Source organism: Dermacentor variabilis, chromosome 9 (genome assembly GCF_050947875.1).
Source record: "Dermacentor variabilis isolate Ectoservices chromosome 9, ASM5094787v1, whole genome shotgun sequence".
NCBI lineage: Eukaryota > Metazoa > Arthropoda > Arachnida > Ixodida > Ixodidae > Dermacentor > Dermacentor variabilis.
This window is the reverse complement of record NC_134576.1, coordinates 129,424,141-129,450,666: the sequence shown is the minus strand read 5'-3', so window position 1 is coordinate 129,450,666 and position 26,526 is coordinate 129,424,141. Positions and strand designations below refer to the sequence as shown.

The window sequence follows — 26,526 nt, the reverse complement described above, 5'->3', positions numbered from 1 at the left end:
TCGCTTTGAAACAGTTTGTCGTCTGTTCTTGCTTTTCTTCGCTTGGTCATGCATTGTGGGTGAGTAAAGATGTAATATGCGTGAATGGAAACATTTTATGAAGATTTTATTTTGAGAACGCGTTATTTGCATAGCCATATCCACGTTTTAGAGGAAGCCTCTCACAACACCAGCCAACACGAGCCTCGCAGACACATATACCGTCATTCCCATGGCGGCACGGTGCCCCCTTAAGAAACTCCCATAGACGGTGGCGCCAGATTACCCTCTAGGTGTTATAGTGAGAAACTCTATGACTTTGGGGATTCAGCTAGTGGGGGGAAACTCCCCGGTTTCGGTGGCAGAGGTAATTGGCGCCATCTCTGCATAGAGTTTTTCACTACATTGTTATAGTGAGAAACTCTATGCTGTAATGGGCGAACGCAAAAATTCGTTTCCCTTGCACGGCCTCGTAGATCGTCACGCGCACGCGCGCCGATCCATGTGGCCGAGCTCTTCCCCCTCCCCACCTCCTCTCCAATCGCCCTCCCTCGTTACTACCCTCGCAACTCCCTCACGTTCGACTGTCTCCGCGCGCACGCCGTGCGGCCCCGCCGGCCCGGAGACAGCTCCGCGATGTTTCACCCGTTTCACGACTCGTACCGCTCGTGCATCGTGCAGTGGTGCACAAATACCTCAAGAACAAGTCCTGCAAGGTTGTTCCGGGTGCCTAAAGACAACAGGTGAGCGCTCAGAGCCAAGGACATCAGAAGGCGCATGTACACGAACACAGCCCTGTACATTTGTGTGCTCATGAGGCTCCGGACGTCGTTGCGCCTTGATTGTGCTACACTTGCCTCTTCCCGGTAGAGAAAGCTGACAAATAGATGTTCCTCCTCATTGTCACCTGGCCTGTGACTTGTGTTTTTCTGTGCCAAGTCTCGTTCTACAACTTCAGTAACTTGCCCAGCTTTCCATACCGCCCTCAGTGCTTGTTCTGTGTGTCACGTTCTACAAACCTACTAACAGCTGAAAAGTTAGTGTTTGTGTACTATCTCAGTAACCCCCATGGGAAAACCGCGCGAACAACCTTCATGTGTGGGCATGATACGCTTTTTTTTCTTCTGGAAAGCATGAGCATTGGAAGTGTCCTACATGCAGATTTTTGCAGATCGTGTTTATTATACAAAGGAGAGCCCAGTAGGTACGACTTAGTGCCTTAAGTGACGTAATTCTATTGCTAAGCATTGCATTCTGGTCGAAAGAAAAGTTGTGTTGCTGGCTTATTTTGCCTGGTCTTTGATTGAGGAATAAGCCTTTCTGCGAATCTTTTCTATGTGCTGCTGCAAAAGCCGACCACCTTCTGTTTCCCTTGCCACCGTTACTCAAGTTGTGGCCAAGTGCAAAATAGTGTGATAATGTGTGTTTCAGCTTTTAGTACAATGTTATTTTTTTCTGCCATGTTCTTTCAATTTGTTTAGCAGTAATGAACACGTCATGCATTTCGTATACTTTCGTGCAGATTTATAAGTAAGCTTTCTTTTTGGTATGGCTCTCAATCAAACAATGTTAGCATTTTATTCTATTTTTTAGGTATTTTGCATGTCATTGTTTTTGCCATTACCAGTGAGTTTTCCCTTTTTATAATTGTCATGACTATGTCATACATGTCCAGTTTTGTGCAATATATTAGTGCATATATTAGAAGCTCGTCTACATTTCGGTCTTGAGAGCGTTATATAAAAATCTTGTTTTTTTATGTGTGTGTACATGAAACGGCCTTCGCGTTTTCTAGCGCTTTCTCTTGTTATTTCACCATCTGTGAACTTTTTTCTTTAGTACTCTTGTCATGCACCCTTCACTTTTGCTCATTTTTTGAGCGTGTATCACAACCACGTTGTAACAAAAATCTCTTTTCGGAAACGAAGTCAATAAAGCGAGACTAAACATCTGTTCTGTTGGAAGTGGAATTTTTTTTTATGTCCCGGCACATGCTGGTATAATATAAGTATGGGCAAGACTGCGTGCATGCCAACGCATAGCCCACGGCGAACCACGCGCCAGCTCGCAAGCAATGTCAATGCGCTGCGTAGCGCGTGGCGCGCCCGTAACAAGCGCGCTATAAAAAAAAAAAAAAAAACGCGCCGCTTACGGGTAAAAACAAAATAAAAGTGAGCGGCGCGCGCGGCATGGGGGAAAGGAAAAAAGAAAGTGGAGCGGGTCGGCATAATAAAAACAAAAAGAAAAGAAAAACGTTTGGAAGAGGAAGTGCCGCGCGGCTGCTGTTGCTGTTGCCATGACAACGTAAACAATCATGTGCGCCGCCATTTTGCTTCTGCGTCGCCATTGGTTAGCGCCGTAACTGAAGGGGACCTTGGCGCTAGCGTCGAAAGAGCGACTGCTCGAAAACGGCCAATGGGAGCCATACGGAGTGTCCCCCGCCCCTCCCTGATTCAGCCACAAGCATAGAGGCCACAAGGATGCTTGCTTCGCTGTCCAAAGATTCGTTACAGAGTCTAATGCCCTGCTAAATTCTGCTTCTTTCGTACTTTTAAATTAATTATTACTCGCTCCATATGAACTTCCTGATCTTATTTTAACAGGTAATTCTACGCTATTCTTTTTTTATTCTATAGATATTAGGAAACTTATGCTCCATAGTAATTTGGAATAATCCACACATTTCTTGGCTAATCCCGCATCGTGGGTGGGAGCCACACGTGTAACAGGCTACAACAACAACAAAGCACTGTCTGCGGCTGTTTACGTGGTTTGCTGCAGCCTCGGTGCTTTTTTGCTACACTATTGTGCGTGTTGGATGGCGTGTGCATTTTGAGAAGTTTATGGCCGGCATCATAACATTTTATTTAATGACGCGAATGCATTTTTATGCGCAGTTCCTGCAGCGAAACGGGCCTTGAATGTGCAAGTCTGCTCGCAAGCCAGTGACTCATGTGGGTTTGAACATTGCACATGTGAATGCGACGCTCTTATGAAAGAAAATAGTGCTAGCTTCATTTTTTTCATCCTGAACTAAAGTGCTGAGAGTGAGTATATATTAAGAGAAGGTGCCTTGAATTTATTCCTACAATTTTAAAAGAAGTGCACCGATTGGCCTACTGACTGCTACAACTGCTGATTAGTATCCAACATTGGTACTTACGAAATAAATAATTCGTTAATTTAACAGAATTAATAACCGTTTGTCCTGCTAACCGTTAAAACTGCTGAATAGTCGCAACTATTAGCGCCAATTAATTATTGATTACTTAACCGATGATATAATGACCGCTACAGCGGCTGATTAGTAGCAACAATTAGTTCTAATACTTGAATTAATTAGCTGGTTGGTCTGCTGGCAGCTGCAACTGCTGCTCAGTAGCAACTATTAGTACTCGTTAATTACTTAATTAATGAACCGCTAATTAGTACGATAACAAGAATATTTGTGGGGCAAAATAAGTGACAGAAAACATAAGAGGGACAGGATAGGACACCTGTCCCTCTTTTGTTTCCGATCACTTACTGGCGTTCTATCCGGCCCCTCTTGTGTTTCCTGTCACCATCACAGCTTTCGTTAGAGCTATGCACCAAGTTGCCCAACAGTATGCTCTAATTAGTACTAAGCAACAGCCGATTAGTAGAGCTCAGCGGACGGCCAGGGGTGCGGGGGCCCTGGACTAAGGACTCCAACAGCACACTCCGGGGGATCGCAGCAGCATTTTTTACAGCTCTTCAAAGTTTGTCAATCAATCTGCTAAACGCGAGGCTATACAAGCATCGGTGAAAAAACTTGTAGCTTTCGTAAGAAGCGAAGTCGGAGGGAGGGCCCGAGCCCCTTCGCCAACGCCATCTGGCGGCGAGTCAAGGCACTGAGGCGCCCGCGATGTACGGCGTCTGCGGATAGTTCAACAACTGAACCTAGTCTAGTAACGTTGGCCTAATCAACGGTGTCCTGAATGAATGTGAAGCATTAAAAACACCTTTACATTCAAATGAATGTGAAACATAATAATTGCCCAGAGAGTTTTTGAGAATTCTTATGCGAACTTATAGAAGCACCTCAAGGAAAACGAATGAAAGTAATTTGCTATTTTTATTATAAGTAGTGAGAGTAAAGAAAAAATCTGGTGTATGCAAAATATGCACCAATTTGGTCTTAGTTCCCAAGTTTTATAAGTAACATCACGGGAAGAAAAAAAACATGAAGATTTGTTCCCGTTAATATAGCCATAGCGATGCCAATGCTATGCGGAAAAGCAGTAGCTTCGTACATCTGAGAACGACTAAGTTTCTGTATTGTAAGGGAGGCATTTGCTTTTTCTCATGGCAGTAGGCACCTGGTTCGTTTCTCACAGCATTCTTTAGGCTCACGAAACAATGGTTGTCAGGTCAGGGAGCATGCAGAAGCCCCCTCATACCTAGTTATTACGTTCGGTCAGCTTTTCTGTGCGAGTAATGATTTTTCTGTAGTGTGCAGATCGAGATCGAGTACAGACCGAAATCGAGTGCAGCTCCGTACAGTTCCTGCACGGAGCAGTACAGTAATGTGGTGTGTACATAATTGTGCGTACAGTACTAAATAAGGGCACTTGCACAGGTGGTGTTCAAAATGTGAGAGCTTGGAGTGTTACTCAAGCTTCGGTCGAAGGCCCCTCAGAAATCGACTGCGTGCTTTTTGTGTCAGTGAAAACCCCACACGTCGGGAAGGACTGCCCTTCATAACTTGTGCTTGTGCTGTCGAAACGCTGATGGGTAAAAGCAACCCACGGTGGTGAAAACAAAGGTGCACTTGATATTAGCCGTACACAATTATCAAAATAACACGCACTCGTGAGCATCTACTGTTGTTTGAGACATCGTTAAAACAGCCTATTCGTCGCCTAACCAAAGAGAAGTTCTCCGTCTTCACAGCTCCTGCCATTTAAAATTTATGTTGCCGAGTCGACCAAAGCGCAAATTTGGCGCCGTTTTAATGAGGAAGTGTTAGACGCACTGGGGGCTACTCGGCAATGCCTCCAATCCAAGTTTTACTCTTCAAGACTCCTCAGTCTGCCATAAATGGTCAAATCTGACATGTGGTTCAACTTCAGTCGTCATTTCAGAGGGTGCGTGACGTTTCTAGCAGGACAATTTCAACGAAAACGCTTAACAGCCCGTTGAAAAAGTTTCGATCAAATTGATCTACTTCTGCCGGCGCGGTAAAGAAAGAGTTAAATATCTGCTTGTGCAGAATTAAAGTAATATACAAGCACATATAGATTGAGTTCGATCGATCCCGATAAGGTTCCGTTGCGATCGAAAGTGCCCCGTGTGACCGGGGCACGAATGCTTGCCAGAGGTGCGTCTGCTTTCGATCAGATGCATAGCTTCACCTTCCCCCTTCATAGCGTTTAGTGTGACGAATAGTCGATCCTCGCCTGCTTCAATAGCAAAAACTGATTGTCCTTTATATACGGTGCCATCTATAAATGATGCCTGTCCTAATGTTCGTGCAGTTGTTCTTATACCCAGTTACCCAAGTTGGCGTCAAACGGTTTCTTTGAAGTGCGGCACATACCCAGTGGTCCCGGCGCACATAGCCAGTAAATCCAGGGGCGCATACCCCCGGCACATGCCCAAGTTGCACATATCCAGCACGTACCCGAGTTGGCGACAAAGAGGTTCTTCGAAGCCTGGCACATACCCAGTGGTCCCGGCGCACATAGCCAGTAACTCCAGGGGCGCATACCCTCGGCACATGCCCAAGTTGCACATATCCAGCACGTACCCGAGTTGGCGACAAAGAGGTTCTTCGAAGCCTGGCACATACCCAGGGGTCACGGCGCACATAGCCAGTAAGTCCAGGGGCGCATACCCCCGGCACATGCCCAAGTTGCACATATCCAGCACGTACCCGAGTTGGCGACAAAGAGGTTCTTCGAAGCGCGGCACATACCCAGTGGTCCCGGCGCACATAGCCAGTAACTCCAGGGGCGCATACCCCCGGCACATGCCCAAGTTGCACATATCTAGCACGTACCCGAGTTGGCGACAAAGAGGTTCTTCGAAGCCTGGCACATACCCAGGGGTCACGGCGCACATAGCCAGTAAGTCCAGGGGCGCATACCCCCGGCACATGCCCAAGTTGCACATATCCAGCACGTACCCGAGTTGGCGACAAAGAGGTTCTTCTAAGCGCGGCACATACCCAGTGGTCCCGCGCACATAGCCAGTAAGTCCAGGGGCGCATACCCTCGGCACATGCCCAAGTTGCACATATCCAGCACGTACCCGAGTTGGCGACAAAGAGGTTCTTCGAAGCCCGGCACATACCCAGTGGTCCCGGCGCACATAGCCAGTAACTCCAGGGGCGCATACCCTCGGCACATGCCCAAGTTGCACATATCCAGCACGTACCCAAGTTGGCGACAAAGAGGTTCTTCGAAGCGCGGCACATACCCAGTGGTCCCGGTGCACATAGCCAGTAACTCCAGGGGCGCATACCCTCGGCACATGCCCAAGTTGCACATATCCAGCACGTACCCAAGTAGGCGACAAGGAGGTTCTTTGAAGCGCGGCACATACCCAGTGGTCCCGGTGCACATAGCCAGTAACTCCAGGGGCGCATACCCTCGGCACATGCCCAAGTTGCACATATCCAGCACGTACCCAAGTAGGCGACAAGGAGGTTCTTTGAAGCGCGGCACATACCCAGTGGTCCCGGTGCACATAGCCAGTAACTCCAGGGGCTCATACCCTCGGTACATGCCCAAGTTGCACATATCCAGTAGCACATACCCAAGTTGGCGTCAAAGAGGTTCACATGGAGAGCAGCACGTACCCAGATCGAGACACATACTCAGTGGCCCCATGCGACATATACCCAGGGTACTTAAGCTGCGACACATGCCCGAGTTTGCATCCAGGAAGTTCATTGAAGCGCGGCACATACCGTGCAGTAGTGGAACATACCCACCGTAACAAGCCCACATTTTTAGACAGCACAATCTTCAGGATCGGCCCTCGAAAACGGCAAGATAGTCGTTACAGAAAATCTCTTGGAGCGGTAGAAGGCAGACTATCTGAAATATACCTACCTATACCCGCCTCAGTTCGTTCGCGATACTTGTGGAAATGGTAAATCAAACAGCTTTCTTCGCCTATGCCGGCCGAGGTGGCCGCATTTTCGATGGGGGCGAAGTGAAAAAAAAACGCACGTGTGTTGTGCATTGGGGGCAAGTTAAAGAGCCCCTGGTGGTGGAAATGAATCTGGAGTCCCCCCCCTATACAGCGCGCCTCATAATCAAATCGTGGTTTTGGCACGTAAAACACCAGAATTTAATTTTCTTTTTGTTTCTTTGTCTTTTTCGCCCGTTTCTATGGATATCGGTGGTCGGACTTGCGATAAGGCGCTAGTGCAAAGTGCACGTGGTCTCGCGTAATTAAGTGGCGGCTCTAGTGCGACGCCCAATGCCTACTTTATAGTCCTTTGATACGCACGTCCCATATTGCGTGTAAGCTTTGATGTCTCTGAAGGTTTACGTGGGGTACTAGAACGCTCGGCAAGAAAAACGTTCGTCCTATTACTTACTCGTTCGTTCGTTCGTTCGTTCGTTCTTCTTTCTTTCTTTCTTTCTTTCTTTCTTTCTTTCTTTCTTTCTTTCTTTCTTTCTTTCTTTCTTTCTTTCTTTCTTTCTTTCTTTCTTTCTTTCTTTCTTTCTTTCTTTCTTTCTTTCTTTCTTTCTTTCTGCACCCACTGCGCCAAGAGTCGTTACAGTGGGTGGAAAAGCGTCAGTTAAAATTATATCGTTCGGATACAGGGCGACAGGGAGCATCACTTAAGCGGACGAGGGAGCACAACAAAACGGCACAAGCAAAAGAAGAGGGGCAAAGAAAAGAAAAAGAAAAGGAAATGTAAGTTAGAGCCATGGACAAAATTATACATCTATGAGCAACAAATGCAAAGTGACACGCCAAACCACAAATAATCATTCCCAGCTTGCCGAAAATACAGATAAATTCGTTGGTTAACCAAGGAAAATGAATCATTATTAGAAGAAACTGCAATAGATGGACGCAACCGATTTCACTCGCGAATCGTTTTCGGAAAGGAGGACATACGAAATAGTTTTGTGTTACGGGAGTATTCGCGTACTTTGAACTTGTGGTCAACTCGCTCAGAATTATAGTATATGGTTCTTTCAAATACTTGTCGCTCCAGGCGCCAACAGTAGAATAGCAAATATTGCGAAAAAAACAAAACAAATTTCAGATACCATGAAAGAGAGAACGAGCAGAATGGAAACAGAGGCACCCGATTATTGTTCATCACGACCGTATAAAGCCAGCAGCCAACGAAGCCATGTTGGTGGACGGATTGATGTCCGTAGCTGTAGCGCAACTGGTATTGCATCACGCGCATAACGGGAAGGTTGTGGGTTCGGTCCCCGCCGCCGACAAGTATTATTTTCGTCCCCTCTCGTTTCCCAATTTCATCATTTTCTACATTTTAATTTTTGACGACAGATCGGGAGGAGTCATGATTTCCTAGGCTCCTGCTGATTTTATATGGTCATGAAAGAGAAAGATGAAAAAAATCGAACCCGTGACCTCGTTCTGAGCAGCCGGACACTGTAGCTATCTGAGCCCCTATGGTTCGAAACCCACGCCCGCGGCCCTTACAACAACAAAAAAAAATTTATTTGCGGACCCATTCTGTGGACCCGTTGTAGGACCTACGCACAGACATGTGTTTGGTGTGGTTGACTCGTATAACGGCCATGGTCATTACAAAAGGCATTCTCTCAACGTGTGTCACGTGATCGTGCGACGCAGCGCGGGATCGAAGCCATCGACCCCGCCAGAGGACACATAGCTCAGCGACTGGCCGTCAAACCTTATCCCAGCTGGTTTTTTTTTCTTTCTTTTTTTTTTTTTGTAGCTCACAATTCCTCCCCAAAGCTTCCGCGTCGGTGACGTAAATACAGGGACGGCACGCCTAGGCGCCACCTGTGTCGAGAACGGGAAGCCAGCGTCGTATCGTATCTCAAGTGGGTCGATTGGGCTTACCGACGCGAACGCGAACGGGAGGCACTGCTCCGTCCGCCTCGACCACATGTAGTTAAGCCTGCGTCTGTCACCCCCCCAACACCACCTATCATCCTCTGTGTCAACAGCCGGTCACTGACGCTATTGCGTCGAGCACTGCATGTGACGCCCGAGGTAAGCTTTACTTCTGCTCCTATTCCAGAAGAGAGAGAGGGGAGGGCAGATAGATGGATTTATGAGGTGGATAACGTCCAATATGAGCAACACACACGCTATATATGAGAGACGTCCTAGTTTTTCATCCTTTATTTCCTTTCCTTCCTTCTTTCTTTCTTTTTACAAATGTGAGGAAGGAAATAAGAGAAAGAGGGTACCGGAATATTGACCAGCGATAGGTTCTTTAACGTGCACTTCAATCACAGCACACGAGCGTGTCGTTCTTTCTTCCTGTTTTTATCTTCTTTTTTTGTTTTCGTCAAAATGTCCCCCTTTGCAGTCGCGGATATATAGAACGGCGGATAGAAAGCAAAGAAACCTGGCAAATGTGAGCGTAGATGCTACGAATTGCCGTCTGCACAGCACAAACTGTCGGCCAGCGAACCCGGCGTCCTTTTGGTGTCAGGGTCCTGTGTGTCTTGACCGGACGCTTTAGATGACTTGGTCAGTATTGTAGTGACCTGGACGAATGCAGGTATCCCGGCCGGTACTGTACACTTACCTGAAGGTTGTATAGGCAACGAGACGTGCTCGAACCTCTCCTGTGGAAGCACCGGCAGTTCGAAAGTGCGATGTACAGCAACGCTTTTATCAGGTAAAGGTGTGCGCAATGTCTACGTGCGACAGTGCGTCCTTTTTGTCCCTCTGACTCTGACGTTGCGTGTCAGCTTCACGGAACAAGAAGACTCGCAAGGCTATCAACGTGCTTCGAACGACACAGTAACTGCATTCGTAGCTTTTTTTGAATTTTTAAAATACGTTCTCTCATTTAGAGAGCCTGAATTCACGAAAGGCTGACTACAACTCGGCGATCACCTAAGAATGCGGTGGCAAATACACCGCTGTCCAGCTCCAAGACAGTTTGTGTCACGAGGGGATTGCGATCGCTAATTTCCGTGACGTCCCGGCGGAGGCCGCAGTTCTGTTCACAATTCGACTATTTCGGGAACTATTGTCACGCGTATGCACTATTTTGTGTGTGTGTGGGGGTTTTGCCGCGTGACCACTTTTCATCGGATTTTCCCTGCTATCAGGTATACCGATTCGGCGCAAGACAAAAACGTTGAGTCACAAAATTCTTGAACCTTGTCGCGGATTTTGCAGCGAAAGTGTCTTGTCTAACCAGACTACACGCGCGACGCGAATGCTGTTGTATATACGTTCTCTAGTGTAAGCGAGCGCTAGTGATTATTCTAGAACATACTGCGACGTACCGGGTGTTTGAGCCAACACTTTCAAAAAAAATTTTTTTTTTAATTTCCTGTGGCAGACAACGCAATTCTAGTCCGTGAGCTGGTCTGCTCGAAGAGTAGACCAGCTCAAAAAATGCATAATCGACTAATTAACAAAAAGTCAATAATGAAGCTCCTAACTCATTACCTCGTGGCACATGTTGTAATTTACAAATTCTAGACGGAGAGTTGGCCAGGCGGATCCACTTGGAACAAATTCTCAGGATGAGAGCAGTTTCGAAACCTTAATTGCCCAACCTTGCGGAAAAAACACACGGACGTCCCAGTTACTTTCGTACTTCGATGCATAAAACGACGTTTTGTTAAGAGAGTTAATTGAAACACGACAGTGCGTTTTTACCTCACGTTTGATGGCGCATGTCTCGTAAAATGAGGTCATCGCCACAATTTTTTTTCAAGCGCATATGCCTAGCCGTCTCACCTGCTAGACTTTGTGAATTGCAATATGGCGTCACAACGTAATCGGTTGAGAAGAACTTAATTAGTAGCTTTTTCTTAACTAGTCGATTGCGCATTTGAATTCTTTGTGCAAGTAATGTCCTCCACCTCTTCGAGTAGACCCGCTCATCGAATAGAATTGTTATATCCGCCTATGGTAATTTTTTTAAAAAAAGCTTAGAAAGTGTTCGCTGAAACAACTTGTAGTACATGCATAACGTAAAGAGCGGACGAACTTGATCCGTGACCTCAGGTATCGACGATCATGCTCACCGTTATCCATGTGCTTTGAGTGGCGCTTGTTTCTTCCTGAGCACAAGTAGGTCCAATAAAGAGCTATATCATTGAATAATGACACATTTCGGTGGTGGTTTCAGGGAGCCGTGACAGCGTTACAAAGCTTACATGAAACGGCGACTAATGGTCACTGCGAGCGAGAATGGGCTCCAAAGATGATAATTGAGGTGTAGATCATCACTACTACATCCGGCCGTATTCTCGTAATATAGCTTTAAAGATTTGTTTCTTTTCTTTATTTTTTAAGGGCATTCGTATTTGTAGCACTTCTAGAGCGCTCTCAAACGAGCACTCGAATATGCCATGAAAGTTTGACAGTGTTTGCATCTTCACTGTCGCCACAACGTGGCACTTTTGTTTGCGAACGCGGCAGCTCAGAGGTCAGGTGCAATCCGGTTTTGTTGGCGGAACTTAATTGTACTGAATCGTAAGGTTCACATATTATTAAGGCATTGTCTGGGAAGGAAAGCCTAAGGCCTATTTTGAGGAGTACAAGTGGGACATCGGTTAAGTACGATCCACTGTCGAAATCTCGTCTGCGAAGCTCTCTCGTGTCAGATGTAAGCTACTGCCTACATTTGACAACTCCGTGGCGGCATGAGATATGACACGGCTATTGAGTCACGTGGGGCTGCCCTCGGTTGTCGTCACCGAATGCCGCGTTTTCTTTCACTGCGCCGGGTCGCTACAATCGCGTCGAACGCTTTGGTCACGCCTGAGCGCGTGGGCTTCCGTAATGGTTCAGTACAGGTCACATTTCGCTGTATCAGTGTTCGTTATAACCGCCTCTCACTTTATGGTGGCACTTTCACGAATGAGACAGTATTAGAGCATCGCGTTGTATTTCTAGCGCTGTGCGTGTCCGTGTGTGTGTGCGTGTGCATGTGTGTGTGCGTGTGCGTGTGTGGGGAGATAGCTCAAGCGAGATACCTGCCATTTGCTTTATTCCGCCTGTATGGCGAGACGTGATCGCTGGAAACAGGCCACAACTTGTTTCCGAGCCACCGCGCGCAGGTTGACGCGCGACACAGTGGTGCATCGCAGTAAATTGAACTGCAACGGAATTTTGGACGACACAAGCGCTGTTTGTGTACGTGTCTCCCTTCTTGAAGATGTAGGGAAGCCTTCCTGCAACATTTTGCGTTTCAAATGTGAGCGGATGCGTCGCGAAGAGCTCGCAAAAGTACGTGTTTTTGATACCAAGATACACAAAAAAGAAAGAACACCTCCATCACTTCTCGCTCGAAGTGAAAAAACGTGCTCCTTCGAGGCAGGACCTGCCAATTCTGCCAATGTCAAATTTCATTAGTGTTATTCTTTAATTGCGATCACGTAGCAAACGCTGCTTGTGCGCATCACAGGGGAAAAACCGTTGAAAGACGGGCAGAAGACCGACAGCTTCCTGGCGATGTTTCTGTACCTCTCTTCTTCCCTCTCCCCCTCTTTCTCATTTTATGAAGCAGCGCCATTGTCTGCGCGTGCGCGAGGATATCTCGTCCGTCACCTTCGACGGAGACTTCCGCGCCTCCACATATAATATTCTTCCTGGCTGACGATGTTGTGAGTATATGTGCCCATTTACTCAGTCACGGCGTCCACATTTGTGGACGCGAATCCTTTTTGCATGTCTTGTCCAATGTCGTCAGGTGTAGGTGTTTTAATAGGCGCAGTGTGTACCTTGGTGATATTTTTTTAAACCCCAAGTTACAGAGTTGCGTACACTTGACAGCTTAGTTTAATTTTGAAATTCTGCGGTTTTCAATTATTTCTCAAAAGAAAAATTATCACCTAAATTAAGCATTTGCTTCTTATAGCCGCTCGGCATATTTGAACTTTCTTTGTTTCTCTTAGACGCGGCAAAGTTCATCAGAATTGTCGCAGCCGCAGTGTATCGAAAGGGAAGAACGATTTCTCTTTTGTTTCCATGTGCTCAGATAGGAGCTCCCGAGGTAAACCTTCCTCATAAAAGTAAATTCGGGATCCCCTCTCATATAGCTTGCGATTGGATTTGTGGCGTGATAAACGCAATGAAAATGAAAATGTAGGTGCTGGTTCTGTTATAGCGACACTAAATAGCAACATTGCATAGATCAGTTTCTAATGGCAAAACATTACTTCAAAACTCTACCCTCCCTAACGGTCGATTACTAACAAAAAAAAAATTAAGCCCAAATTACTTTTTTCTTTGCGAAGTCATGCGCTGATCTGCGCCAGTGCATCGATGTGACGTCACGTATTAACAAGGCATCTTCCGATATTTGGGCTGTTTGGCCAGCCCTGAACACTGACCCAGCGTATTTATCACAACACCTCCGACGTGCAGGGCTGGAACGACGTGAGCTTCCACGGGTCTCGCCAGATCCCGACGCCCAACCTCGACGCCCTGGCGGCCACCGGCGTCATACTGCAGCGCCACTACTCGGCATCCACGTGCACGCCCTCGCGGACGGCTCTGCTGGCGTCCGTGTACCCGGCTCGCACGAGTAAGCTTCGAACTTGCGTGCGCAGGGTCCGCGTTTGTGAACCAAGAGGTGCAACGGAAGAGGCAGGAAAATGGGTATATAGCGAGGATACGTAGTGAAGACTGTTGGTAAGAGAGAGAGAGAAAGAGAGAGAGATAGGACAGACACAGTGACCCTCCGCTTCTTCGTTACGTGTGCATTATTCCCATTGGTATAAAAAAAATGCCGTCCTTTCTTGGTGGGAAAGGGGTGATAAGGACGAGTTTCTCACCGATCAAACGAAGCTGGTACTCGCAGTGCCGTTAGTTCGTAGGAGATTGTTACCGCTCGCTAGCTCGCTCCCTCGCTCATCACTCGCCCACTCACTCACTCTCTCTCACACATACACTCACTCACTCACTCACTCACTCACTCACTCACTCACTCACTCACTCACTCACTCACTCACTCACTCACTCACTCACTCACTCACTCACTCACTCACTCACTCATCCATCTAAATTGTATTTTCTCTACTGCATGTTAATCCACTGGCTTACTCCCAATATATCACATGGTCGCTGATCCTCACGCGCACGCGCGATCCTACGCAGACGTGGGCTACAAGGCGTATCCGCCTGCTTCGGAGCAGTCCCTGTCGCTGCGCTTCGAGCTGCTGCCGCAGAGGTTGAAGCGCCTCGGATACAGCACGCACCTCGTGGGCAAGGTATGTACTGTGCATGATATGCATTGCCAGTAGGCTGTTTTAAGAGCGCTGTTTGCGTCAAACGTAAGCATGTAAATGTATAAATTGCAATCATGTAACCACTGTAGAAATGCTCGGAAAAGAAAAAGTGGCATATCTATCTATCTATCTATCTATCTATCTATCTATCTATCTATCTATCTATCTATCTATCTATCTATCTATCTATCTATCTATCTATCTATCTATCTATCTATCTATCTATCTCTATCTATCTATCTATCTATCTATCTATCTATCTATCTATCTATCTATCTATCTATCTATCTATCTATCTATCTATCTATCTATCTCTATCTATCTATATCTATCTATCTATCTATCTATCTATATCTATCTATCTATCTATCTATCTATCTATCTATCTATCTATCTATCTATCTATCTATCTATCTATCTATCTATCTATCTATCTATCTATCTATCTATGATGTCCGATCGGCTGAATGGCTGATGGGCTTTGTGACCGACCGACCAACCGTCCGCCCGTCCAACCGTCAGCTAGCCAGCCAGCTGGCCAATCTGCCGCTCAAAGGATTGTATCACTCATTTCCTCCAGCTGATTTTTTTCTGACGGTGCAACGTTTTCGCCTAACAGAAAGATAACATATGACCTATACGGGCGAATGGGGCATGTAACACGCAGTGGCACCTGGGATACTCGAGCGTCGAGTACACGCCGACTTGGCGAGGCTTCGACACGTTCTTCGGCTACTACAACTTCGGAGGCTTCTACTTCAACCACAGCGTTGCATGGGTGGGTCACCAAAAAACAGTTTGGTCATAGCCGGTCGCGAAGCGACCGTTTATTAACCTGATAACATCAGTTGACAATTTTTTCGTGGAGTGAGAGGGGGGCACACTTTCGGGTGTTGGCTGCTAAGGCCAGCGTTTGCCACGCATTTCCAACCTTGCTCTACTTTTCAAGGGTCCGTGTATTAAGAAAGGAGTACTATTATGATATGACCGGGGTAGTTGGAGAAGTGTGGGAGAGGCCTTTGCCCTGTAGTGGGCGTAGCTAGGCTGATGATGATGATGACGATGATGATGGTATTACAAACGACCACACAAAAAGCCGGTGCACAAATGAAATGGCTATTAAAAGCGGACGACAATAAGTAGCGTGGCATCGAACTCAATTGTAGATGCACAGAGTGAGACTCGCATGAAATCACGTGGGCTCTTTCTCGGGTAAAGTATCACCGACTTAAAAATAACTAGAATAGTGCACTGCAGCGATTCAAACTTGAGCTCACTCAGACCCACCCAAGCTCCCGATCACTCGTACTCGTTCCAACTCAAGCCCATGTAAACTCACATCGACTCACTCGATTCGCGCTCGCACTTACGCCGAGCCACCTAGACTCACTCAGGCTTGAACTCACGCCTACTCAGACTCCTGTTCGACTGAGACTTACAATCTCTTGGCTTCAGTGGGGGCTCACTGACAGTTATAGGGAACGCTGTGCCTGAGTTAGTCGACCACTCGGCGAACACAGCAGTGAGTCGACCAGTTGATTCCAGCCAGGTGCATAGAGATCGTCGACCTTCCAAAAGCGCTGGGTTTCAAAGCTGATGTGAGAGTTACGTGGTCAGTGATTGAGATAAGTTGATAAGGGAGAGACGTTCGGAGTAATGGTTAGTAAAGAAAAGCAGTGCTCAGATGGAGCCTTGGTCATTGCAGGCGTACGTAACGTCACAATATAGAGATAGGTGTTTTTAATAAGGGGAGAGAAGATATAGTAGATATGTGTATAAATGCTGCAAGGCGATAGATGTAGTAAAACGCGATTAGATCAGGCAGGCTAGGTGCCTAATTGTCACCGCGCCATTTCGAAGGAAATGAGATTAGAAATCATTATCTCCATCATCATCGACTCGTGCATGAGGCCGCCGACGTCCATGACAGTGACGTAAGCTACAGTGAGATCAAAGCCTATAGGGATCTGACTCAGCAGCCATAAGACACAGCGCTACAATGGGGTGCTTTTAAATATGTTCGGACCTGTTTATACGGTCCCAAAACTGGGCCCAATGTACCTTTGCATCATACTGGACTACCTGGAAACGTTCTTTCAAGAAGCGAACAGCTTCTCCCTCATTTTGCTTTACTCTTCCCTGCACGTTCGTCACGGACGCTGTTCAACCTGACGGTTTGGCCTGAGGCAGGAAGGACACTGCGGCGTTGACCTCTGGCACAACGTTGGCCATTCTATACGACCCGTGACCAACCTGAGCGGTATCTACTCCACCCACGCGTTCACTCATCGGGCCACGCAGATTATCGCCGAGCACGACGTTCAAAAGGTCAGTCGGTCGGTCAGCAGATAGTTACTATATTTTTAATTTGTCACTATACTGTCAGTCGTATCGGAAACCATAAGAGGGAGGGCATGTTCGCGAGATTAGGATGTGCATACAGGCAATGCGCTAAATGTTAGAAATGTGATGAATGTACGCGATACAAATTTTGAGAGGAGCCAAATAAGACAAGCCGTATGAAAGTACACAGCGACAATTTTCCTTTGCTGAAGGATAAGGTCAATGACGATAAAACTCTGAGACAATGTCATGATAATACTAATGATTTCAATAAAGGGAGAGAGAGAGAGAGAAAATACATGCCAGAGTGTATGCCAGATTACCAGAATGACAAGTCAAACCGAAATTGAGTGTGGCATTGTGCATTATGTACAAACTTTAACACCACATCAATGGAAGCGTCGACAAAAATTAGGCAAGAGAAACAAGGTACCTTGAGAAGCACTTTGTTAAAAAGAACATCTATTCATGCAATATGTTGCACCTTACTCAGACTGATAGCCAGCATAGTAGATGAGACTGCCCTGCAAGAATTATTGATTGCTTAGGGCGGAAAAGGAAACCCCCTCTCTTTTGCTGTCATCGACTTCGTTTATGTTCCTTCGGAAAGTGGTACCCATTCTATGACTATATGAGACCACCACGCAGTTATATTGCGTGAGTGTAAGTAAAAAAAAAAAAAAAATACACAGCTTGTTTCACTATAGTCCCTAATTCGTGGACTAGTGTACATTATAATCGGGTTTGACTGCAAAGTGAGGCGGACGGCAGTAATACCAACCGAGCGTTATTATAAAACACGCGACACACGCTGTCTTTAGTTTATGCGCATCCTGCTGTCGCAGTGAACCCCACAAGCCAGTTCACCGACCAGCTGGTGTTGAGTCATCACGCGACAGGAAACAGGCGCGGAATGCCGAAGTCGTGAAAAAGGATTTATACGAATGGATAACTAGAATGATATGAATGTATACATGACTATAAAAAAGATCATTTTTTGTTCATTTTCCCTCAATTACCTGACATAACTATTTTTTTTATTTAGTACGCCTTTCGTTCTTGAGTTCCGTCCTCGCGTTTCAATATCACGAAGGTGGCCGACATATTGAGTTCGGCCCACTGTGGTATAGAAGCTACGTAAACAGCTAGGGATAAAGTGCCTCACATAGGCTGTCCAACGTTTCCATAGGTGGACTTACCTTTGTCAGACGAGCTACCTTTGGCAAAGATAGGTCCACCTATATATCGAAGCGTCAGCCAGCCTATCTGAGGCACCTTATCCCTGCTTATTATGTATCTTCTATACCACAGTGCCCACGTCTTTCAGCATCAACGTTTTCGCCAAGTGCGAATGACAAGCTCACAGAAGCTGCATTCTTACTCCTGCCGACTGCTCAGCTGGCTATCTTTTCGCTGCATTTTAATTAAGCATTTCATGCGCGGAGAAATCAGTTTCCTCGATTTGACCTTGTTCATCTTCATACATTTACGTTTAATTCATCGCTGGCCTAAGGCACACCTATACTTATAACTGGACATCTAAGCCCCGAAGCTCGCTGGAACAACACTTCTGGAACAATGACGACGCGTTTCCTTGTTCCTCGGCCCGCAGCCGCTGTTCCTGTACGTGAGTCACGAGGCCGTGCACGCCACCTGCGACAACTGCACCGCGGAGGCGCCCCAGGAGAACGTGGACAAGTTCGCCTACATCGCGCAGCGCAACCGCACCCTGTTGGCCGGTGAGATATGGCGACCGCGCGCTTACTGTCTTATCTACGATTTGGCAACGGCGACGATTCTGAGCCAATCAGAGAGGCCGTTGCATGGCAGGTCTCTCTGGGCCAATCTGAGCTACGGGATTGCGAATTCGATGACGTGGCGGAAGCCGACACTGTCCAGATAGAGCACGCATGATAGCCAAGGAGGTTATAACCTCCCTGGTGATAGCAGACGGCGCCCGTCACGTGTTCATCACGTGATGGTGCCCATTGCGTGCGGACGCCATCAGGAATGTAAGAGGAGACGGGAAACAACGCATGTTCGTTGATTAATGCTTTTATACCGCGTCGCTATGCACGTAATTTTGTAGTTTATGGACAGAGAGGTTTTGTTGCTTGCCTACTGTTGATGAGACACCACGTTACGTTCTAAAGGAACAAACTGCTAATTTTCGCTAGTTTCGATAACTTTTCCTGCGCAAGAAAAAGAAAAGGCCCGAATAGATTCTAACAGTTTGAAATGCGTGACCTCACACTGACGTACCGGAGCTTAGGTTCCGGCGCGAAATACAAGAAAGAAAGGAAATCGGGCCATTGTATCCTGACTAGTAACAAAAGCGTCCTCTCTGTCGAAAAATAAAGCCCTGAACGAACACTTGAGCAACGTAAACTGGCTTAATGATTCTCTTTAAAGGGAGTTTGTTAAATTTAATAAGAAGTTGGAGGTGGTAACGGGGCTGCATGCTCGCCTGAAGTGCTCAGGTATTGGTGTTAGGTCTGAAATATGACATAGTGATCACTCCAACACACAAGAGCCACATACGCCCACAGGTAAGCGCATATATTCACTAGAGCTATTCATAAAGTATCATTAATACATGTACGCTTTACGACAAAAAATAAGCGCTTTTTGTGCATTAAACGCTCTCCACAGGCGGGGCTTCCCCGAAGGCTTAGAATGTCCCGGACACAGCAAAGTAATTTACACCCTTATAACGCGCCGTGGTTGCTCAGTGGCTATGGTGTTGGGCTGCTGAGCACGAGGTCGCGGGATCGAATCCCGGCCACGGCGGCCGCATTTCGATGGGGGCGAAATGCGAAAACACCCGTGTGCTTAGATTTAGGCGCATGTTAAAGAACCCCAGGCGGTCGAAATTTCCGGAGTCCTCCACTACGGCGTGCCTCATAATCAGAAAGTGGTTTTGGCACGTAAAACCCCATAATTTAAATTTAAAGATCAAGAAGGGTGTAAAGTAATCTACATAGCACACCCTTACACCTAGAAATATACTCCCTCAAAAGTGAATATAAGCTTTGGTATAAAATCAGACTATACTTCACACCCTTACACCCAATAATATACACCTTTAAAAGTGAATCGGGATGTAAATCGGTCTTTAACTCACACCCATATGCTCCAAAGTAGTGTAAGAGCGCGAGCTATAGATATATATGCACCCTTATTCCCTTTTACGGCTTTAAATTATTTTACTGTGTAGCTGTACCGCGCTGGAACTGTAGGGCGACCTTCGGACTATTAGAGTTTGAGCCTTCTTGCTGGCTAAAACGCTAATTACATTTGACGGTATACAGGAACATCGGAGATATGAACGGAAACAACAGAAACTGGAGCAACATTTTTCTAGTGGAACAACAAAAGCGTTGGAAACGTTAGAGAGTTTTAGTATAGCGTAAAATGCTTGCGTTAGCGTTAGCGTGCGACGCAACGCTAACGCAAAGAAAGGCTGCACTGTGCGGCACAAAGTAGTGTTTTAGAATAGCGGAACGAAGAAAAGCGCTAACGTTAACGCAAGCAAATACAGCGCCATCTAGATGTAAAAACACAAAGTACTGGAAAGCCAAATCCACACGAAATGTCGAGCTTATCCAATGCCGAATCCGCAAGTGTGTCCCTAAGTCAAGCTTATCGAAAGCTACAGTCGCTGCGTTAATTACGCATGTAGGTGTTTGGTTGGAGTGTTGTTTTGTAGAGAGTCGCGAAACACACCGATTATTCTTGGCATGCCGCGATCGAGTGTTCTGTGGGACCCATATTACGTGTCCTTTTTAAGTTGGGATGACATAGACGCCCTCATGCTTCGGGAACGAGAGCGACCGCGCAGGTTCTACGTGTCCTCAAGATCCACTCAACATCGAAGCTATTCCGGAGGGGACGTTTCGCCGGCAATTTCGCTTCCAGAAAGCGGATTTCCCACTTCTTTCCACTTTTTTGCAACGGGCGCCCATCTTGACGTCCGCCCGAATGGGTTCAAGGCGAAAACCTCCGTCAGGAGGTTCATATCGTCGTCGTGGATAAAACGCACATGCATTGTGATCACAGCACCGACCGCACTACTGTGTTTTGCCACGGAAAACGTGACATGCATCGGCTTGACATGCGGCTTTACGCCAAGCGAACGAGCGAAACACACTTGGGCGCCATCTCGAGGCGGATACAGCAAACACATTTAGCAAACCCATAGAGTTGTTCTACTAACTCTATGAGCAAACCCTCTCGTTAAGCCTACTGCGCCGCTAATCGAGAACGTATATCGTAAACAACGCCCATTTGTCACCTGTGCGCCACTGTCGAAGCAACATCACACAAATCTAAAGCAATCACGAGCATTAGTGGGGAACGAATGAGCCTAGCAGTGCCGGCAGACGACTCGATAGATCCGAAGCGGGCTGCTCTCACTTCGACTGGCGCCGCCATCTTGCCGTACGTAAGGCTCCCCTTGCGTGCGTTAGCGTTCACCGCTAAATCTCGAAAATAGCGTACGTACGTAACAGCTCCAGCAGCGTTTACGTATAGCGCATGCGCAGTGTGGTGCACGCAACGCTAACGCTAACGCTAACTCTTTGCGTTTGCTGCTTTACGCTATACTAAAACTCTCTGTTATTGCGTGTCCTGCTGTTGTACTCGACTGGAGCTTTTACTCATCATGATTTCGTTGCTGCCGACACATTTACGCGATCGGCTAAGCAGCACATAGCATGTATCTGCGATAAAGGCATTACGCCCTCTCCTTGAATTCTGCGTCATAGGATGGTGCCACCAGCACTGGTGTGGCCTGAGGGACTTTAGCGTGTTCCGGTCTTTCGATTTTGCGTCCCGTCTCTAAGCTTACCAAGCCTCGATCTTCTCCCGGTAAGAATGACATCTTTTTTTTCCCATTCCAGGAAGGTAATTTAATAACTTCCTATATTACTAGACACAACTTTCCGCGTAACGTTCACTTAATGCGCACGCGCAGGCGCCCTGGACGTGCTGGACGAGTCCGTGGGGCAGGTGCTGGCGGCGCTGCAGTCGCGCGGCATGCTCTCGCGCAGCGTGGTGGTTTTCGTGAGCGACAACGGCGCGGGTCCGCTGGCGACGGGGGCCAACGAGCTCCCGAACGGGGGCAACAACTGGCCTCTGCGGGGCACCAAGGAGGGCGCCTGGGAAGGCGGCGTGCGGACGTCGGCGCTGCTGTGGTCGGCCAGCCTCCGAGACAGTCTACCGCGGCCGCCCTCCCAGCAAGTGGTGCACGCCGTGGACTGGGGTCCCACTCTCTACGCAGCCGCAGGTAGGGTACACGTATACCAAACGGACACCGAACCCTCCCGACACCGCCCCCCAGCCCCTCCACACTCACACACTGGATGAATGAATGGATGAATGAAGCGGTGGGTGACTGGGTGGATGGACGAATGGATCGGTAGCGTAAGGGTTCGGCGAAGGCGCATCGCCCTCATGATATCTCATGGGTAAGCTAAGCCACTTGTGTACGTTGCTTCTGATACTGCCCTATTGACCTCAAGGCAACAAATATATTGAATACGTGGTTACTTTCTTCCACTCTTGTGTCCTCACCATTATTTACAATCATTCATGCTTCTTTATGTTTCTGCAAGGTGGCAATGTGTCGGAGCTGGGCGATATAGACGGCACGGACCTATGGAATGAGCTCTCCACAGGAGAAGGCGAAGGACGCTACGAGGCACTCCTGCAGCTCGAAGAGCCGGATCAGTTGTCGGCCATCATCTCTGGCAGGCAAGGACGGAAATTTGCAATTTGCGTCACAGGCGAAATGTCCTTTCGGTTTTTACTTCGTTGATTTCCTGCTAGGTTGCCAACATCGGCCAGAGGACTTTTGTCTCAGACCACTCTCTCCGCTTTCCTTTTTTAAATGCGTAAGCATTTTTATGCCTACCCAACGAGGAAACCCGCCCGTCCGTCACCTAAGACGATTGCTTTAAAGATAGGGCCCGCAGCAGCGAGCGTAGCTATACAGTGCTTGTGCCTGTTCGCGAAACTTCTTTGAAGCCTCTCGCGTGTCATAGGAACCTCTGCGATATCTTACCACGAGACATTTTACTTGCGACCACAAGTCATGTGTATTGTCAGCGTTGGTTCGCGTCATTCTGTCTGAAGCCTTTTGTGTGTCATATACCTAGGCACACAAAGGCACACACACAAAATAATTTTTAAAAATACACAAAGGTGCATGCGCATCAGTGTCTCGGATGCAACAGCCGTCATTCACCCAGTGCAGGACATGTGGCGCAGCAATACTTCGACACATTAAAGGACTACTGAAATTTTCGATTGCTCAATTTTTGTGCAGTAAACAAAGGCACAGAAAAGAATATAGTATGAAGCGTCAGATCGACATAAATAATTAACTGTATGACTTGATTGTACGAACCAGTTGCGGTGTTGGGCACCCAGGATGCGGGTACATCGTGACGTCATGAAACGCTGTTTCGTTCCGTTCCTGCGACAGCTGCGACTGATTCTGATGGCGCGCATGGCTTGCAGTGTCGTACGACACTGCTGAAAAAGTTACAGGCACATCAGTTACAGACAGAAGCATTAACAGCGGTGAGGGCTAGACGCCGGTATCACGTGCATAGCGTGCATGCCTGAAAAAAAGGGGGGGGGGAGAGAGAGAGAGAGAAAAAAGAAAACGCGTACACTATATGTGACAACGATACCGCTCGCTGCTCGGCACAAATGGATCACTGGTATTACGCATGGCCGGAAAAAATGAGACCGAGATGGGCAGCCCCCGTGTACCGGCCGCACCTCGTCAAGACCGCGAAGGGACACAACAAAATTGAGACTCTTACACCTAAGAGTGTATCTACCATATATGAAACTAGCCTTGTTACGCGGCCCGACATGTTCTTGCAGTTGGCCTTTGAATCCCATCGTTCAATTTTTGGGATCGCGTACGTCATCATAATTCGCTTCCGCACAGATACAAGCTCATACAGCGACTCGAGGGGCCCTCGGACCCGTCGCTAGACCAGCAGGTGGCGCTGCCGCAGGGACAACCTCCCGAAGACCTCGACCTGGACGCCCTCATGATGGCTTCGGCGGCCTGGCAAGCACTGCAGGCCGCCCTCAACGCCACGGGAGGGCGCTCTGCGCCGTTGACCCCACTGCCCGGTTGGCGCGAACAAGCCGTACTGCAGTGTGGCCGCGACGCGGGGGAGTCTGGCAACTTCGATCCTTACGACGGCGTCTTCATGTTCGACATAGTCAGCGACCCGAGCGAAAGCGACAATATTGCGTCATCCCATCGCGAGGTTTTCTTCTTCTTTCTACTCCACGGTTTACATTCCGGGGGAATTTACGGGCCAATACTATCTGATTATGAGGCGTACTGAAAGGGCCTCCGGATTAATTATGACCACTTGGTTACCTTTAACGTGCAGCCAATGCATGGCACTGGGGAGGTTTTCTTTTTTTTTAAAATTCCATCCCCCCCCCCCCCCTTGAAATACGGCCGCCGCGGCTGGGATATTCCAGGATTAGCCGCGCAGCGCCATTGTTGGCATTACTTCTGAAGGCGCCGTATTTCGAAGGGCAGAAAAAGAAAGCCTCGATTCCTGCTGCTGTCTTACTGTTTACTCGAAAGCGAAACTTCCTTTGCCTCACCTCGACGTTGTTTTGCGTGCGCCGTTGGCTGACGGTTCTCGGTTTTTCTTTTCACGTTTGCTGGGCACGCGAGCCGGGCTGCGGCAAGCCGGCTAATTAGTGCCAGAGAGCGCACCTCTGTCCTTCATATTGAAAAAAAAAAATGACGACATAAAATTTGTGCATATCACGCCGCCTCATATATATCCCTAATACATACATACCTCCTAATGTAACCGCGCACAATAATGAACGTCTTGCTTGAATGAAATTATGTATATATATATATATATATATATATATATATATATATATATATATATATATATATTGTGGGGATGCGTGACTCTCACGCCTCCCCTGAGATCTAGTTTTCCCGCATGGCTCGTCTCCTGCAGGGCGGCTTCGCCCGCCGCGTGGCCTGGCGCCCGCGGCGGTCGGGTGGTACAAGCGCGGTGCGAGAGATGGCGCGAGCGTCGCGCCGCTGCGGGGTTACTCGGGCGTCGGGAGACAAGGCGCTCGGGCTGTTGGGTTCGAGACAGGAAGCGGGACGGTCGTGCTGCACGTGCAGCGACCCTCTTGCACGGTCGGCGCGCGGCGGGGACGTATCCCGCATGCGCGCCGACCCATGCATCTGCGAGACCGCCTCGCGTGGCCGCCCTCGAACGCGCCACGATTCGCGTGACCATACACGCGAACGACCAGGCCTTGGGATCCAGCATCGGGCGAACATATTCGCTCGCTTCCGGTCGCGGTGAGTCGGACTTCTAGATTTGTCGCGCGCCCATCGGCATGTTTTGTGGATAGCAACTCGGCTAGCAGGCACTGATCTATGAAAGGTGCAATAAATGGCCTTGTGATTGTTTGCACTACTGTGTTGTCGTTCCTTTGTCCCAAGAGTACGGGTGTGAGAGACCCCACAATATATATATAATTTCGACTGTCCCGTTCTTGGGCCATTGGGTATGCGCCACTGTGACACAAGGGCTATAGGATTAAGAACTGATTAAAACTCTCTGCATGTCTAGTTGGTACATAGAGTTTAAGAATGGCATGTATATTAAGGGTATAAGATCCGTAAATCATAGAAGTGGCATAATGGTATAGGATCCTGGAATGCATTTAGGCGTGTTCATGGCACGAAAAGAAAAGCGCTAACGGCAACGTGTTCTACTTGTGTCCGTTTCTGCACGCCATGCCTTCATGCAAATGAAGCCTCACCAACTTTCCAAACCTTCGATCGTTTTTGATACGTGTCGTACGTAATTCCCTATGCACACACCTCTCATCGCCATTTTTCCTCCCACAAGCATCACATGTCTCTTTGGTACCGTCGACAGTCGCTGAGATGGGGAGGGATTTTATTCGCAGGAAAGGCAGACGGCTTCCATCGCTTCGTCGACGCCTGACAGCGTGCGTCTGCCTAGATATAGCCTGACCTAACTTTACCTAAACCTGCACCTAAGGTAGCCTAACTATTGTATTTCAATTTAGGCACAGCTTGTAAACGGTGCAGTGCATAAACTTGAACACTGTATACGACATTACACGTTGCAGGATAATCACAACTCATTTGTAGGCATCCCATTTACTTGTATAGCGTTTAATTAACCGCTTCTGTTAAACTCCGCTACACACAGATTACACATGTTGAGTTGGATCTGCATAATTGTTTTTTTTTTCTTTTCAGGAGCGTGACAAGCTCTTGGAGAAGCTAAGCAATTACCGCACCGTCCTTTCTCCGTCACAAAGCAACGACAACACCGACGAACGGGGATTCCCGGAACACCATCGCTGCCTATGGTCTCCATGGGTGGGTGTGTCACCCACGCCCTACCAGAATTGTCCTTGCTGAGTAGGGAAACCGTACCCGTGCCCTACCAGAACTGTCCTTGCTGAGTAGGGAAACCGTACCCGTGCCCTACCAGAATTGTCCTCGCTGAGTAGGGAAACCTTACCATAGTGGCCACGACATTTACGAGGGTGGTTCACAAAGGATAGGCAAAAATCCTGACAAAATCAAAATTTGGGCACAACCTTTTTTTTTTTTGTTAACCGGCCAATGTTTTGACGGCAGCGCCGCCCCACCTATGTGACGTCGCTATGAGCCTTGCATAGCCTCCGAGATTTGGGGTACCCGCACGCACCGCCATATATA

General features: G+C 47.8%; 1 protein-coding gene across 1 annotated transcript; it reads left to right on the top strand.

Moving 5' to 3' along the window:
* Window positions 1–401: 401 nt before the first annotated feature.
* Window positions 402–26,526, top strand: LOC142557484 (arylsulfatase B-like). Its single transcript, XM_075669367.1, has 11 exons — window positions 402–722; window positions 2,877–2,933; window positions 13,537–13,696; window positions 14,269–14,381; window positions 15,067–15,177; window positions 16,590–16,727; window positions 18,355–18,481; window positions 21,718–22,029; window positions 22,358–22,496; window positions 23,707–24,037; window positions 26,059–26,526. Exons 2-11 carry the CDS (start codon window positions 2,901–2,903, stop codon window positions 26,221–26,223), a joined length of 1,629 nt encoding a protein of 542 aa, XP_075525482.1. The 5' UTR covers window positions 402–722; window positions 2,877–2,900; the 3' UTR covers window positions 26,224–26,526.